Genomic DNA, 17,834 nt, shown 5'->3' on the forward strand with positions numbered 1-17,834 from the left:
TAATTGCGGTCCGCCAAGCCGGATCTAACATATCTTTGGGTCCTTCTGAACGGATATCACACATAATTTTTGGTCCTGTCGACCCGGATTTTCATCAGACTATGGAGAAATAAACTTTATTTGGTGTTGGAAAATAAGACATTGTGTTTCCATTGTGTAAGAGACTAGTATTTGTAGCGCCAAAAGGTAGCGTCCCCAAGCGACGCGCGGCCATCTTGAACACTCATCCCCTCACTACTCTTACATACCACACTACAATTTTAAATGCATTGTTTGTAAACAAACATTGACACATCTTATACCTTACATCCATTGTCTATACACTACATTGCATTACACTTGCAACATTTATTGTTTTGCCAACTATTGTATCTCATTTGTGATTGTCATAATAATTAAGTAAGAATTTATTATGAGAGGAAATTGAAATATCTTGTATTAGTGTTTAACTACAACGTCTCTGGAAATATTGTGTAACCAATTATCATAGGTGATTGATGATTTTTATTGTGTATTGTTTATTTGAAATATTGTTACATTATCAAGGGTTAATTAATTTCTCATAATTGTCATTGATTATAATTTAGTTGGTTATTTAGTTTGCTGTAGTAATTTCATGTTTTAAGTTAAATATTCACTAACCAATCATGGCTCCAATCAAAGTCAGTACCTATGAAAGGTTGACGCTGCTAGTTAAGAATAGATTTACCAAAATTCTAAAAGAAGTTGAAAAAATAGTTAAGAGCGAAATCCCTTTAACTCATGTTGTTCAACGTACGTTAAACAGCTATCTGAGCGAAGTTTCCAAAAAACGGAATGACTTCGAAGCTAATTTAGCTAGGATCGTGGAGGTTGCAACGACCGAAGAATTGTCCGTGGAAAGACTCTCTACGGATCAAGACGAAATTAACGATCTTTTCGTTCAGATTTCTGGTTTGATAGAGTCCGCTATGTCTCCTGAGAAGCGCCGTCAACACCGTCGGTACACAGTGAGCGGCAAACCCCCCTAGCGACGCTGTCACATATCAATCTGCCGCGGCTAGAGCTTCACCACTTCTCTGGCGACCCCGCCAAGTGGGTATCCTTTATCAACTTGTATGATAGCACTGTGCATCGCAACACCGCCTTAACAAGTGTAGTCAAATTCCAATATTTGCTCTCGATTCTTTCTGGCGAACCCCTCGCTTTAATCAAGAATTTCAACATTAGTACAGCAAATTATCTAATTGTGTACAATATCTTACGTCAGCGTTATCACTCAACAAGACGCTTGGTTACTCTACATTTGAATCATTTGATAGATTTACCCGATGTTAGCAGTCAGTCAGTACGAGGACTCAGAACTTTCGTGAACACTTTCCATGAACACAGTGAGGCTTTGAAGGCCATTGAGTGTGACGTAACCACACAAGCCAACCCTTTGCTTTCAGCATTGTTACTTCGTAAATTAGATGGAGATTTACGCAAACGTCTAGAATCTTTTAGGTCCTCGAACGAAGAGGAAACACACACTTTGCCTACAGTCAAAGACATAATCTTGTTTCTGAACACAGAATATAACATGAGTGAAGATGCAGACCTCCACTCGTCAGCAAAGAAAGCTCCAGTTAAAGCTTTCAATCAGCGATCTCAAAAGGTCACGCGGTTTGAAGACAAACACAAACCCACCGCTTTAGTAACAGCTCACAATATAAATAGTAACAGTTGTTTTGCTTGTGGTAACTCTGATCACAAAATCCATGTTTGTCCCACATTTCTAAAGCTTTCACCAGCTGAAAGGTTTCAACTTGTAAAACGAGAACGAAAATGCTTCTCGTGCTTGAGAGATCATAATTTGCCTCAATGTCAATCATCGCATACTTGTAAACGGTGTCGCAAACGACATCACACATTGCTACATCTCCAGTCAGGCGCGACTGAGCGAAGTGAAGCAAGCAATCAATACTCGACACGTCATCAATCAGCTGTGGAGCGACGTCACAACACGACTCATCATCGATCGATACCACAGCCGAGAGTAGCGGGAACACCTCCTCCAGCTGACGTCACGAGTCCCACTCCAGTCACGCTGTCTATGACTAAGACGCTGCCACCTGTGCATCCGCCACAACAGTCAACGGTACTCTTAGGTACCATCTTAGTGAAACTAACTGCTGAAAATGGACAATCCCATGTTTTCTGTGGATTACTGGATTCCGGAAGTACTTGTAATCTGATAACGTGTCAGGCAGCCTCATTGCTAGGAGCAAGACGTTATCATTCAAACATTCAAATTGCTGGTTTATCACAGCATGCCTCTAACACACGTGGCATGTTATCTCTTCAAGTCAACACTTTGTCAGGTCAGCTCATAGCTCCTGATCAGGAGTTCCACATCTTGGATAAAATATCTGTAAACCTCCCAAGGGCGAAAATAAGTCCAGAGTTGTCGCATCTAGTTAAGCATTACACCTTAGCGGATCCGACTTTTGACACCCCTTGCGGCATTGATGTATTGTTGGGTGGAACCATAATACCCACTGTCTTCACACAAGAAAATCATAGTTTAGGACCGGGACTGCCACATCTGATCGGCACTCAGTTCGGCTTCATACTTATGGGAACAGCTCCTTGTGTCACCCCGACAGAGCCAGTTAGTAACTATTCGATTGCACTTTTGTCTACTCACGACAACTCGCTTCACACAGCATTACAAAAATGTTGGGTTCAAGAGGAACCGCCTATCATCAATCACAAAAGCATTGAAGAAACAAAGTGTGATGAACTTTTTGATAGTACTCATACGCGAAATGGAGACGGACGGTATGTTGTTAGATTACCGTTCAAAACAGAACCCAGCTGTTTAGGCTCATCTCGAGCAGCCGCAGAAAGACGTTTTGTATCCTTAGAAAGGAAGTTTCAAACCCAACCACAATTCGCTGAACTGTACAGGAATTTTATGAAAGACTACAAAGCAACAGGTCATATGACACTTTTGGATAAATCTCACGCCGACGAACCCCACTACTATTTACCCCACCACGGAGTAATAAAGGAAAACAGCTCTACTACCAAGCTAAGGACTGTTTTTAACTCAAGCAACAAGACCACTTCAGGTTTGTCCTTGAACGACGTGCTACTAACTGGAAGGAAACTACAACCAGACATTTCCAGTATTTTAATAAACTTCCGCTCTCACGCTATAGTGTTTTCATGTGATATAAAACAAATGTATCGACAGATCTTAGTGCATCCTGAAGATCAAAACTTTCAGTTAATCTTGTGGCGAGATACTCCGGAACAGGAGATATCTACTTTTAAGCTAACAACAGTGACATATGGGATGAACAGTTCTCCATATTTAGCAATCAAGACACTCTCGCGGCTAGCAGAGGACGAAGGACACGCCTTCCCGGACGCAGCCTACGCATTGAAGCATCACACCTACATAGATGACATTGTGACAGGAAGTGCTTCACTAGAATCAGCTATCCAACTGCAAGACCAACTCATCCAGCTACTGGCGAAGGGAGGATTCGAGTTGAGAAAATGGGCTTCGAACGAACCCCGACTTCTGGACAGACTGCCAGCTACTCATCGTGAGACGCCTCGCTTTCTGCAGGACTCACAATCTACGCAGTTCTCTATTTTAGGACTCCATTGGGATCCAGTTGAAGATTGCTTTCGCTACAATTTCAAACATCAGAGAGGTAGCTTAACTAAGAGACATGTGTTAAGTTTAATAGCCAGATTATATGACCCGTGCGGCTTCTTATCACCACTGATAATGGTAGCGAAAAGTTTTATGCAGCTCCTTTGGACACGAGGACTCCAATGGGACGAACAATTGCCACCTGAACTAGCTGAAAAATGGCTATTGTTTGTGAACGACACACGGGATCATCTGGGTGACATCAAAATCGATCGCGTATTTCCCCTCCATGCCGCCAGCAGCGTAGAACTTCATGGGTTTTGTGACGCGTCTGAAAAAGGCGTCGCAGCCGTCATTTTTATCAAGTGTAACCAAATGAATGAGGCCCCAGTGATAAGACAAGTCATGTCGAAAACTAGAGTATCTCCATTAAAGAAGATCACAATACCACGCCTTGAACTCTGCGCAGCACATCTGCTGTCAAAATTAGCTACTTATTGCATCCAACAATTCAGCAATATTACTTTCAATCATGTCATGTTATGGAGTGACTCAACCGTAGCTCTACACTGGATAAAAACACCACCGTATCAGTTGAAAACATATGTAGCAAATAGAGTGGCAGAAATTCAGAACACATTTCCGTCACGGTTTTGGAATTATGTCACATCAAGCGACAATCCGAGTGACGTCGGATCACGTGGCCTATTAGCATCACAATTGAAAAACCATACATTATGGTTCGAGGGTCCCCAGTGGCTAAAACTGGACCGACAAACTTGGCCTCATTTCACCTTCTTTGAAGATAAAAGGGAAATCGAGAGAGAAACTAAAGAGACTCCTCTGAGCGTATTACAAAGCTCTATTGTTGAACATTGGGAAATATTCACCAAATTTTCCTCTTGGAATAAATTGATCAGAATTATGGCCTATATTTTAAGATTCATCAACAATTGTAAAAATGGATCTTCAACTGACAAATCAAAACTATTGTCTGTTATTGAATTGAAAACAGCTAAACAAAAAATCTTTAAGCTTGTACAGCAAACAGCTTTTTCTTCAGAATATTTGTTGTTAAAAAAGAATGAGCAGTGTAACAACGCAATCCGGAAATTGCAGCCTTTCATCGATGAGGCGGATGTTATTCGCGTAGGCGGCCGGCTAAAAAATAGCCATCTAAACTATGAGTCACGACACCCCGTGCTACTACCAAAACAACACCCAGTAGTAAACTTGATTATCGATTACTACCACCGGATACACCTGCATTCCGGACCACAGCTGACTCAGGCTCTTCTCTCACAAGAGATATGGATCATCTCTGCTCGCAGTGCCATACATTCACGTATTTTCAAATGTACTACGTGCTTTCGTCACAAGCCTAGAAATAGAACACCACTGATGGGTGACCTACCTGCCTCTCGGGTTACACCCTCAAGGCCATTTCAGTCTACAGGAGTAGACTACGCCGGACCCTTTTGTGCGCGAGTGCATCATCTTAAAGCTCTTAGACAAATAAAAGTCTATTTGTGTATTTTTATATGCATGGTAACCAAGGCTGTGCACATTGAGTTAGTGACAGATTTAACCACCGAAGGTTTTTTAGCAGCATTAACCCGTTTTGTATCACGACGCGGTCTGTGCTCAACAATCTATTCAGATTGCGGAACTAACTTCATTGGTGCAGATGGAATAGTAAGAGTGATCACCTTAAAAACAATTAATGGTGTTCTCACTAGACCAGTTGTCAAGGTCTTTCCACTTCCTATGGAATGACAAATGTAAATAAACAGTTTTGTTTTCAAGAGTTTTGTTTGTAACTTTGTGTTAACTATGTTTTATATATTTGGTTTTATCAACTTTAGACTAAGTGTGTTATTACCATATGTATCTTATTCCATAGCCAAGATTTTATTTTTTTTCTTTTTCTCTTGAAACCTTATAATGTTTCAAGGAGGCGGGGAATGTTAGGTTTTCATATTTAGTCATATCAATTAATCAAATTTTACGCATTAATATAGTTTTTACTAATAATTAGAATTGTATGTTATTTAGAACTGCTCTTTGCCCACCATTGTCCGATACCATTTTTATTATAAGCCATCTATTTCCACTTATCTTTGTACACACACACACACACACACACACACACCCACCTGCATTCCAAATCTATAGTGGTCCGATCGTCACGTGGTATGAGGTGACTTCTGCCGACCAATCAGGCGTCCAGGACGCGGACAAGAAAAGCTCCCCAAGGCATCTCTCCAGTTCTTCTTAAGACTCCGTCTCGCTAGGTTGTACGTCAACACCAGCTCTAACCAAGTTCGGGCCGTGTCCCTTTGTCTTGTCTCTTGTGAACCGCAAGACGTTCTATGGCAGTTAACAGTCCCTTCGAGCCGGACATTATTTGGTTAACGAGCCAAAAGTAACTTTGTCGCAACGTTCGTGAGTGAACCGAAAACAGTGTCAAGTGAAGGTGGAATCTTCATCCCTCAGCAAGGACTCCACCAGCGCAACGTTCCTTGGAATCAACCCAGGTCGAACTACAATCAACCCAACTTCATGTGTGTCGAGGTATCAAACAATGGACGGTGCAAGGTAACAGTGTTTCATCATTCTTATTATGGTCCTTCGCAACTAAAGACAATCTTCTTTTCAACCAAGATTTTAAAATCCTCAACTAATTCGGACATTTTTGGACAATTTAACAGAAGAAGAAAATCATTTTAACACTTGTATTTTGCTCTAATTGTGTGCCCTTTTTTCTAATATTATGTTTTTGTGATCTCATTCGTATTTTTATTTTCCCATTCGACTAGTAATTATTCTTTAGAAAATCAATGTATGGGCTCCACCTGCTCAGCTATCGAAGTATGAGTTTTTAAATATTAGACATTTTATTGGTCCTTCGAATAATTGCGGTCCGCCAAGCCGGATCTAACATATCTTTGGGTCCTTCTGACCGGATATCACACATATAGACTGGAAGATAATCTTACTTTGACAGGTTGAATAGCAATGCAGGAAAACATAAGTGATTAATGAAGCAGGAAACAGCTGTGGATGGTTATGAAAATATAAATATACTAGTGAATAATCAATATAAGAATATAGAAAATATAAATCTTACTTTGGTTGATTAGCAATGCAGGAGATAGGTGATTAATGAAGCAGAAGACAGTTGAGGATGACGGTGAAAATATAAATGCACAAGAGTAATCTTACTTTGTCAGGTTGAGTAGCAATGCAGGAAAAGATATAAGATATGTGATTAATGAAGGAAGAAACTGCTGAGGATGATGATAAAAATATAAATATACAAGATGGTAATCTTACTTTGTCAGGATGAACAGCAATGCAGGAAAAATATAAATGTACAATAGGATAATATTATTTTGTCAGGATGAACAGCAATGCAGGAAAATATAAATGTACAAGAGGATTATCTTACTTTGTCAGGATGAACAGCAATGGAAGAAAATATAAATATACAATAGGATAATATTACTTTGTCAGGATGAACAGAAATGCAGGAAAATATAAATGTATAAGAGGATTATCTTACTTTGTCAGGATGAACAGCGATGCAGGCCCTTCGGTAAGCCTTCTTCACATCAGTGGCAGACACCAACTGATGCATCTCCACCGTGTATTTGCAGTCCTCCCAGAGCACACGGTCCATAGAGCACAGCAGCGCGCGTATGTTACGCGTCTTTCCTTCAGTCCACTCCATTACCTGTAATGGAGACATCATCATACACAACGTGTTTAAGAAATTTGCTTTGATGCTAAATAACTTATAAACAAATTTCTGTCAATAAATGAATTGAACATTATACAACCTTTTACAGTCCTTAAAAACATATCTCATTTATTTATCGACAAAGGAATACCTTAAGCTTATCAGGATCCATTTCTTTGGCAAGCTCTGTTTTCCTCATCTGGTTTATCGTTCGAGGGCCGCTGTCCTTCTTTGAGGAAAACTCGTAACCCTGGCTACCCAGTAGGTCTCCAAACACATCACCTGCCTTCTTCCCTGGAAAGGTAAGAGAGTTTATATTACAGATTTCAGTGAGTCATTCTCCATCAGTGAGGTGCGACTTGCCTGGCACTAAGCCGCAGGCCCTATAGCACATTTCAGAAGTGAGTAAGAAAATGAGAAGTGAGTGAATAATTATGCCTAACTGTGGAGCCTAATTGAGAGGCAGAGGAAAACCGCAACCCTTTTCTAGTTAACAACTATTGTAGAGTTTTTTGTTTAAAGTTTGTTATTGACGATGGAAGGTTGAAAGAATAACAGTATTTCGGACATTTGGCATCGTTATAGTTTATAAAAGGTATAAGAATCAGAATCATCTTTATTTAAAGTTTACACATGGTGTACATGAATGGTGTCAAGAATATAAATACAATATATATTTTTAAATACATAAGTGGGTGTTTATAAAGTCCAAAATAAACCCATAAAAATGATAAATAATAAACAATATTAACTATGAATAATTTGGATAAGTATAAAAAAAATGGTAACATAAATACATACAATCTTTATCTATTAAGCAAATTCTTGTTAGTATCCCACTGTAGCCTGTGCTAGTGTGATGTGCGATTGTGATCCTCGTACTTGTGATTTGTGCTTGGGACTTGCATCCTGTGTAGTGACAACGCCTGGACTGGACTCCAAGCAACTTTTGGGAATGTTTGAACCCTTTTCTTTCCCTTCTTTACTTGTTTCTGTTCTTTATTTTTGTATGTACTAATACCTCCACCACTTGATGAAGAGGATAGATTTCAATCCTCGAAACGTTTTGTTATACCTTTTATAACCAATAACGATAGCAAATGTCCAAAATCCTGTTATTGTGGAGTGATCTCTTTTGAGAGTTAACACACCGGTACTAACTTTTATAGTCATACATTAACTCCATGTTTGTGTAAATCTCCGTTCTCCAAGGGGGATACACATATCCTGAAAGATTTTCTAAAAAAATAATAAATCAGGATTTGATCTGAGATGACATCCAAAATGCCATTTCTTCCGATCACAATGGCAATGCTGCAATGGCCCATACCACATCCAGAGATGGTCTAATGCTGTTGAATATTGTAAGCATTCCTACATGTCTAGTGTAATGAACCATATTTTGAGAGATGATTGAACCCGGTTGAATATTGTAAGCAATCCTCCATGTCCAGTGTAATGAACCATATTATGAGAGATGGTTGAACCCGGTTGAATATTGTAAGCAATCCTCCATGTCCAGTGTAATGAACCATATTATGAGAGATGGTTGAACCCGGTTGAATATTGTAAGCAATCCTCCATGTCTAGTGTAATGAACCATATTTTGAGAGATGATTGAACCCTGTTGAATATTGTAAGCAATCCTCCATGTCCAGTGTAATGAACCATATTATGAGAGATGATTGAACCCTGTTGAATATTGTAAGCAATCCTCCATGTCCAGTGTAATGAACCATATTATGAGAGATGGTTGAACCCTGTTGAATATTGTAAGCAATCCTCCATGTCCAGTGTAATGAACCATATTATGAGAGATGGTTGAACCCAGTTGAATATTGTAAGCAATCCTCCATGTCCAATGTAATGAACCATATTATGAGAGATGGTTGAACCCTGTTGAATATTGTAAGCATTCCTACATGTCCAGTGTAATGAGCCATATTTTGAGAGATGTTTGAATCCTGTTGAACATAGTAAGCACTCCTACATGTCCAGTGTAATGAATCACATTTTGATCTTGTAAGTTGCGATGTGTAAATCCCAACAACTTTTCTCACCTGGCTGGTCTGATGGTTTGAAGGCGTTATCAAAGTGTGATCGACTGTAATTCGGCTCGCAGGGGGACTTGGAGTGATGCACAGGGCTCCCTGAAACATCACAAATTTGTATATACACAGTTTTACTTCATTAAATCAAACAAATTGCCAATTAACAAAAATGCATGTTTCTAACTACGAAATGATTAGATGATCAATGAGGTAGAATTATGAGAAGGCAATGACACACCTTACTCACCATTAATGCAGTTTTGAAATTTTTGTGGTGATCTAAAAGTTTAACAGTTTATTAGTAAACAAACCCCAGTCAGTTATGTATAAAGTAATAACTTTGTTTCTTTTTTTTTTTATCATTTGCTAAAATAGTTCCCCATATACTCCACAATCATATTGACGTGTTTTTAATTTTTTTAAAGTATTTGTTTAACACGGCTTCACAAGTAATTTTCAAAATCAAAGTCTGTACCTTGCTTATTACACTTTTGATGAAATCAACAACCAACATGGCTGACTGCCAACATTTCCCCGTGAAAGTGCTCTCAAGAAAACAGTAAATTAGTAATGGTTTTAGGTTCACACAACAAATAACCTCCGACCAGCACCTTACCTGGAGTACCGTGAGTCTGTTCACAAAAAAATTTGACACTTAAAACTCAAAGAAAGTGAAATATTTTACTTATTCACTCACTTACCAGTAACTGACCTATATATTGAAGTCAACAAATTTTATTTTTGACAATACATAGAATGACAATAATATATCAAATAACCACTTTTAATAAAACATTCTAGGAGCATAAGGAAAGAATTTTATCTTTTTCTAATATACTAACATTGACAAAACACTACTGAAAATCACCAAATCTGATGTGACGTCACAGCCAACTCATCCATTGCTGCTAAATACGTCACTTCCAACACTACACCAGTTGAACAACAGGTGGCAGACAGACAGCTAGAGCAAGTGTGTCAGGCAGCCGGGAGCACTAACCTCTAGCGCTGACACAGCGTCTGCCGATTACTAACCTCAGACTTCTGCTTGCTATTTTATTGCCAGACCTAGTAATATACTGGACTACAGTATGTTACAATTTATGACATGGTCATTGACTACCTTAAATCAATGTAAACTTATACTGTGCAATTTTATACACCTGGACATCAAGTTTTATGACATAAAGAAACAGCCAAACTTTACAAAACTGATTTGATTTGTTTTTTTATATTTTGGACCTCAATTATTGACATAAAGAACCAGCCAAACTTTAAAAAAACTGATCTTAATTTTTCCCTTCTAAACATTGACAATAGGAATCAGCCAAACCCAGCTTTAAAAAACTGTAAAATTCTATTCACCAGGACCTTATTTATACATTGACAAAAAAAAAAAAAAACTGAATCATTTTTATCAAACCAGGAATTTTTATAAAGTCTTCTTTCAACTCTTGGCAGAATAAAATGGCAAAATATCCGTGTGGAACCTGTACAATTGGGGAGTAAAACATAAAGGGATTTTATGCACTGGAAACTGCAAGCAGTGGTTTCCATGCAGAATGTGTCAATTTTATCCAATAAAGATTTCAAAAGTCTGACAAAAAAGAACCTACCTGACTGGAAATGTAGCAGCTGTTCATATTGTATCAACTCAAAATAATGAACATCACTCTTCACATGAACCCACTTTGGTAGGCAAGACTTCACCTTCAAAACTAATCCCCTGAGCGAGTCACTCCAAGAACTTGAAAAAAGCCTCACAGATTGCAGTGCACAAAGTAATGAAGAAAATTTGATTGTAGCTGCTAAAAATAGGATCTGCTCTGCTCCAAGAAAACGGTATTCTAAAAAAAGAAAACCTCAGACTTCTTGACAAATTGAGTAGTCTGCAAGCCAAAATAGAGGAACTTGAAAACTGTGAAAACAAGCATGTTTCAAATATGGAGAGGCTTCAAGAAAAGGTATCTGAGCTGGAAGCACAATTGACCAAAGAAAAACAATACTCAATTGAAGCTCAAGCTATCTTCGAAGATCATGACAGAAAACTGAACATGATGATTGACGACCATGAACAAAAAATTCAAGACTTGGAGAGTAAACTCATTACGCTGAAGCGGCAGATACCTGAAAAAAGTAATAGGTTGTTTTGTAATGCAGAAACTCAAACTTTGACCCCTGATTCTCAAACAAATACCACTTCCCCCTCTCTTCTTCTGGAAATGGGTTATTTAAAAAAATCATCACATCATTTTGGAAGAAAAGTTGAAAAATCTTGAAGCAACCGTAAAGAACCTAACAGTAACAAAAATCACAGAAGAGTGTGTCCCTGAATTGAAAAATGCCAATACATAAAAATAAAACTCAGTTCAACAATATAAAGAAACCAGTTTTTTAAGAAAGAAGAGAACAAATTCAGTGTTTCCCTTCAAGTAAAAAAAATGAAAAACCTCTGTTCCTAATGCAAAAACTCCCTCTGAAGACCAAACCCCCAAGTCACTTATAATATCTACTCCAACCAACAAAAAGGAACCCCACCCATCAACTTATCCTTCAAGCACTGTGAAAGAAAGACTACCCCCGATGACTGCAAGAATACGACCTGACAATGAAAACCTGGAAGACTTTTTTACTAAGCACATTGACTACTACACTAGAATCAACCAGCCACTATTTGAATATCTCAACCAGTCTGCACTCCACTCCTGCTCATGATGTCACTGGAACGGGAGATCCCATTAACTCATTCTCAGAAGATAGAAACTGTTTTTTAGGCAACACTCAGCAGAAGAAAATTATAGCCTAACAATATGTCATCAAAACATAAGAGGCCTGTCTACAAAAATAAACCGGCTAAATCACCTGTTAAGTGAATATGCCCCAGCCTTGTAGTTTTTAACAGAGCATGGCCTCAAACAAAGTGATATTGAAAACACAAAACTTGAAGGCTTCACACTTGTGTCTGAGTACTGTAGAAGAGAACATAAACTAGGGGGAGTAGCTATTTATTGTAAGGACAACCTAACAAATGACACAGAAGCAATTGACATTACTAACCATTGTGAAGAAAACTATTTGAGGCTGCAATGGTTCATATCACAAACAATGGGAAGCATCTTTATCTCCTTGGTGTTTACCGTCCCCCAGGTGTAAATATTCAAACTAGCTTGGACATCCTATCGAACATCCTGGACCATTATCAAGCTCATAATAAGTCATTAATTCTGGTGGGAGACATAAACATTGACAGTTTTAAAACCTAATAACCATGACAGCCTGATGCTTGAAAATGAGTTGGCAACACAAAATATGAGAAGAATTCCTCTCCCAGCAACTCGCATTACACTGACACAAGCACATCAATTGACTGCATATGTACTAATATTCCAGACCATGACCTTAGTACAACAGTCTTACAAACTGGGCTATCAGATCATACAGCTCAAATGTGCAGTCTGGTCTTCAGCAAAAATAATACCACTTCACAAACTCTAAGGCGACAAATGGGTAGGAAAAACCTTGACCAGCTGAAATCCCCTGCTCTCCATAAAAAACTGGGATGCTGTCCACAATGCCGAAGATGCAGAATCAGCCTTTAACACTTTTGAAGGAGCACTGCGAACTGCCTTGGACATATCTTGCCCACAAAGGAAGAACAAAAAATAAAATAAAAAGCAAGCCTATTGACTACTATGACCGAGAATCAGCTGAGATCAAAGCTGCCTACTTACGGGCCCCTGAAAACCTATGAATTAACTAGGGAAAGGCACAAGACAAAGCAACAATGGTAAACATAAAAAAGACGTATGACATCACACTAAGGACATTGCAGCAAAATGCTAATGCACAGAAAATAATTACCTCTAACAATAAGTCAAAAGCTGTATGGGATCTTATAAACACAGAAAGAAATGCCAAAAAACCTAGTCAAAACTGCCCTAAGCTCAACATCAACAATACAGTTGTTGACAATCCTATTCAGGTAGCTGACCAATTCAACACTTACTTTACTCAGATAGCAGAAGTAACAGTTCAACAGAAACAATCAACAATTGGGAGGCTGCAGACTGGAAGAGGATCAAAACCCTTCAAACACTCCTTTAACACAATCATTTTATCTGACTCCCACAACATGCAAAGAAGTAAATCAAGTCATACATAGCTTAAAAAACAAACCATCCAGTGGCATAGACGAATTCTCATCAAAAACCGTAAAACACTGTGCAGAAGAAATTAACTAACCCTCTCACATCCATAATAAATAAATCTTTCTCATTAGGGCAGTTTTCCAACCAAACTGAAAGTCTCCAGGGTATATCCAAAGCATAAAAAAGGACCAAAAACCGACCCAAAAAAATTACAGGCCTATATCATTAATTTCAACTTTTTCAAAAAATTATAGAAAAAATAGTACTAAACAGGTTAATGACCCATCTCAAAAATCAAGCATTAATTACTGACTGTCAGCATGGATTCCAAAAAGGAAAATCAACTATTTCTGCCATCATAAGCCTTGTTGAGTCTATAATCGACAGCATAGATGAAGGACAATTTGTAACAGCCTTATTTTTGGACTACAGCAAGGCTTTCGACTGTTTTGGGACATGAGCTGATCTCTAAAAAAACTTATAACTTTAGGAGTAAGGGGCTTAGAAAACAAATGGTTTGTCAGCTACCTTAAAGAGAGATCCCAAGTTGTAGACATCCAACATACTACAGCTGGCCTTACTACCATGTTCAGATCAGATCCTAAACCAATAACAAGGAGTTCCTCAGGGATCCGTGCTGGGACTGTTCTATTCATTTTGTTGACAAATGACTTCCCAGCTCTAATTCACAACTACAGTACCAGCTGCATAATGTATGCAGACCGATACAACCCTCCTTTTAAAAAATGACACAGCTCAAGAATTGTACGACAACCTCTGTTGCATCTCTTCAAAAAAGCCATAGCCTACAGTAAACAAAAATGATTTTAGCAATAAACCCTGACAAGACAACACAAGTACATTTTAGCAGAAAAAAAATTCTACCCACTAGTATCCCCAATGTAGCAGTGGCTGATCAGATTAAGTTTCTAGGAATAACTCTAGATAATGGACTCACATGGGCAAACCATGTAAAGCACATCTGCAATAAGATCAGCACTGGTGTCTAATGTTGTTAAACGCATTAAATGGGTTGGCACTCAGGAAGCGGCAAAAATGGCATAACTACGCTCTAGTAGAATCTCATATTAGATATGCTCTTACAATCTGGGGAAGCTCCTCGGGAAATCTGAAGAGAGTACTTGTACTACAAAAGAAGGCAATTAGGACAATTGCAAACCTGGAGTCCCAGCAAAGCTGTCGTCAAGCCTATCAGACCCTAGGCATACTAACAGTACCTGCGCTCTACATCTATGAAGCCATTTATATGCAGACACACTAAACCTGCAGACTCACATGGACCTTCACAGCTACCCCACACGCCATGCCTCTAGATTCGTCCTACCCCAACATAGAACAGCCCTCTTCGAGAAAAAACCGTCATACGTAGGCCAAAAAACTGAAAAACCTCCTTCCAGACCACCTCCGGACCCTGACTGGCAACAGACTGAAGAGCTTGCTTAAAGAATTCCTGTTAGAGAATCCTGTGTACAAGATAGAAGAGTTCCTGGAATTAATGAACACAATCTCCTTAATTCTAACTTATTGTAAACTTGACAAATTACTGTTCTTAATGTTCATGTAATAAATAAATAAATAAATAAAAGATGCAATAAGATGGGGCGGTAAGATATTTTTTGAACTTTTTTAATTTATCATTAGCGTAATCTGGAGTCATATTTAGATAGTAAGTTTATCTTTGCAATCTGTATTATAGTATTAATCAAGTACTGTATACTTAACATTTTCTAAAATTTAAATGTATACAATTGTTTCAGCCTCTTTGGCATATTTAGCTGAAAGTGTCAACAGCTGTTTAGTGTCCGCTAAATTTGGATTGTGAAATGCAAACGTCACCATTATTTTTTCAAATTTTAATATATTCTGGGAATCTTTTCTAACCTTTCTCTTCATATAAATCTTCCTCAGACTTCCATGAATATTAAAAAAAAATAATTAGCCAAATTGCTCAAGTTGTTCTTGAGATCAGCACTAAACAATACATTTAGCGATAGACAATAGACAATATACTTTATTCATTATCATTGAGACAAGAATGGTGTCATTAAGCAAAATACAATTTTTTTTTTAAGTTGAGATAAATCACGGTGGTTCGAGAGATGTGGTTAGGCAGTTAGTCCTCCAGTTCAGGAATTCCTCTATTGTATAAAAAGGCCGGTCTAGAAGCCAGTCGATCAGTTTTCGTCGGAGTTGTTGCTGTTCCGTGGTGTTCTTGAACTCTTGTGGCAGGATGTTAAGAAATTTTGCACCAGCATATGTGGGTTGTTTTTCGTAGAGAGTCAGACGATGGGTGGGAAGTATGTAGTCATGTGCGGATCTTGTGTTGAGGGTGTGAACGTCATTTCCTCTTGTCAGACGTTGTTGACTTGCATATGCAACTACTTCTAAGATGTACAGGGCTACTGAGGTTAGTATTCTTAGCTGTTTAAAAGCACCTCTTCATGATTCAAGAGGTCCTGTTCCCATTAGTATACGGATTGCTTTTTTCTGAAGCACTAGTACTCTTTGGGTGTTAAATTTAGAGGAGTTGCCCCAGACAGTTATTGCGTACCTCAGGTGACTCTCAAAAAGAGCATAGTATGCACATTTTACTATTTCTGGGCTAGCAACTTGTTTTAAGCGCCTTAGAACATATAAAACTGTGCTAAGTTTCCCACATAGTTGGTTGATATGGTCACTCCAAGAAAGAGATTCGTCAATTAATATTCCTAGGTACTTTACGTTGTCCATTCTTTCAGCGTCCGGCAATTCCAGCACTTCTTCTTTCTTCCTTCCCATTATTAGTTGCTGAGTCTTTGTTTGATTCAATACCAGGTCGTTTGCTTGACAGTATTCTATTGCCATATTTATGGCAATGTATGTGTCTATTTCCAAGGTCGAAGGTTGTTTATTTTGTAGCAGGAGTGTCGTGTCATCTGCATACATGAGCATGAAGCAATACCTTTTTAAGTAATCAGGAAAGTCACTCACAAAGATAATGTAAAGGATAGGGCCCAGGACTGATCCCTGCGGAACACCTCTGTCAACAGGCAAAGGTCTGGAGGTTGTCGTTTTTTTCTTTCCTTGGTCTGTACTTTTTATTTCTACTGACTGAGTTCTCCCTGATAAGTAGCTCCGAAATCAATCTGCAGTTTTTCCTGTGATCCCTCGGCTTTCTAGTTTTTTGAGGAGTTTGTCATGACTAAGGCAATCAAACGCTTTAGTGAAGTCTAGAAAGATAGCAGCTGTTGTGTCGCCCTTATCTAGTGCTCTTATTAGATACTCAACGATTCTAACCAGAGCAGTTGATGTTGATTTACCTTCTATAAAGCCGTGTTGATTATCATGGAACAGATTATGTTTTTTAAAAAAATCTAACAGTCTAGACAGTACAATTTTCTCTATGATTTTTGAAATTGAAGGAAGTAGAGAGATTGGGCGGTAGTTAGCGACCTGGGTTGGGTCTCCTTTTTTTAGTTTCGGATAGACTTTTGCCAGTTTTAGTTTTGATGGAAAAATTCCTTCTGCAAATGAGTTATTGATTATAGTAGTTAGGGGGTTTAATAGGGGCTCACTGCAAGTTTTTAATAATCTTGTGGAAATGTTATCAAAGCCAGCTGAGTTTTTCGTTTTCAATGTTCTTATAGTCGTCTTAACTTCCTTTTGAGATGTTGGCCAAAGAGTAAGAGAGTCATTTACTTGAAGTCTGTAATCTGGAGTAACAGGATTCCCATCGTAGACAGCTTGTGCTAGTGTTTCATTGGCAATGTTTACAAAGTATTCATTTAGGTGTGTTGCTACATCCAGGGGAGCCGATATTAGTGTGTCATTAGATTTAAGATGTATTGTTTCATTGGTGTTGTTGTTTTTACATCGTTCTTTATTAATAACACTCCATATTGCTTTACTTTTATTTGACCTACCCATAGATTTTCTTCTTCTCTGTTGCTCTAGCTTTGTTTTCTTCTGTCCCAGTCAGTAGATATTCCTCTTGAGCCGCTAGATATTGGTTGCGCTTTTCTATCGTTTCTTGGTCATTCTTAATAGGTTGTCGTTTTTTAGACTTTTTGCTAGTACGGATGTAAGGGCATGCTATATCCATATGGTATGTCAAAGTATTCAGAAACTGGTTATATGATTCCTCCGCTGATCTGGGGGTTAGCACGTCACACCATGTTTCTTGTTTCAGTAGATTATTAAGAAGTGAGAGGTTCTTGTCGCTGAAATGTCTGTTGAATGTTATTTGGTCAGGTGTTTTAGTT

General features: G+C 38.4%; 1 protein-coding gene across 2 annotated transcripts in view; it reads right to left on the reverse strand.

Annotated features, from left to right (window-relative positions):
* The window catches only part of LOC124370833 (cyclin-G-associated kinase-like), a gene marked incomplete at its 5' end in the record, with an annotated part of 102,324 nt that overhangs the window by 13,632 nt on the left and 70,858 nt on the right, over positions 1-17,834 (reverse strand). For both annotated transcript variants that reach the window (XM_046829134.1, XM_046829133.1), the window contains 3 exon segments: positions 7,197-7,367; positions 7,525-7,667; positions 9,434-9,523. In XM_046829134.1, the coding sequence (XP_046685090.1) occupies positions 7,197-7,367; positions 7,525-7,667; positions 9,434-9,523 (404 nt within the window).

Source organism: Homalodisca vitripennis, unplaced genomic scaffold (assembly GCF_021130785.1).
Source record: "Homalodisca vitripennis isolate AUS2020 unplaced genomic scaffold, UT_GWSS_2.1 ScUCBcl_549;HRSCAF=2816, whole genome shotgun sequence".
Lineage (NCBI taxonomy): Eukaryota > Metazoa > Arthropoda > Insecta > Hemiptera > Cicadellidae > Homalodisca > Homalodisca vitripennis.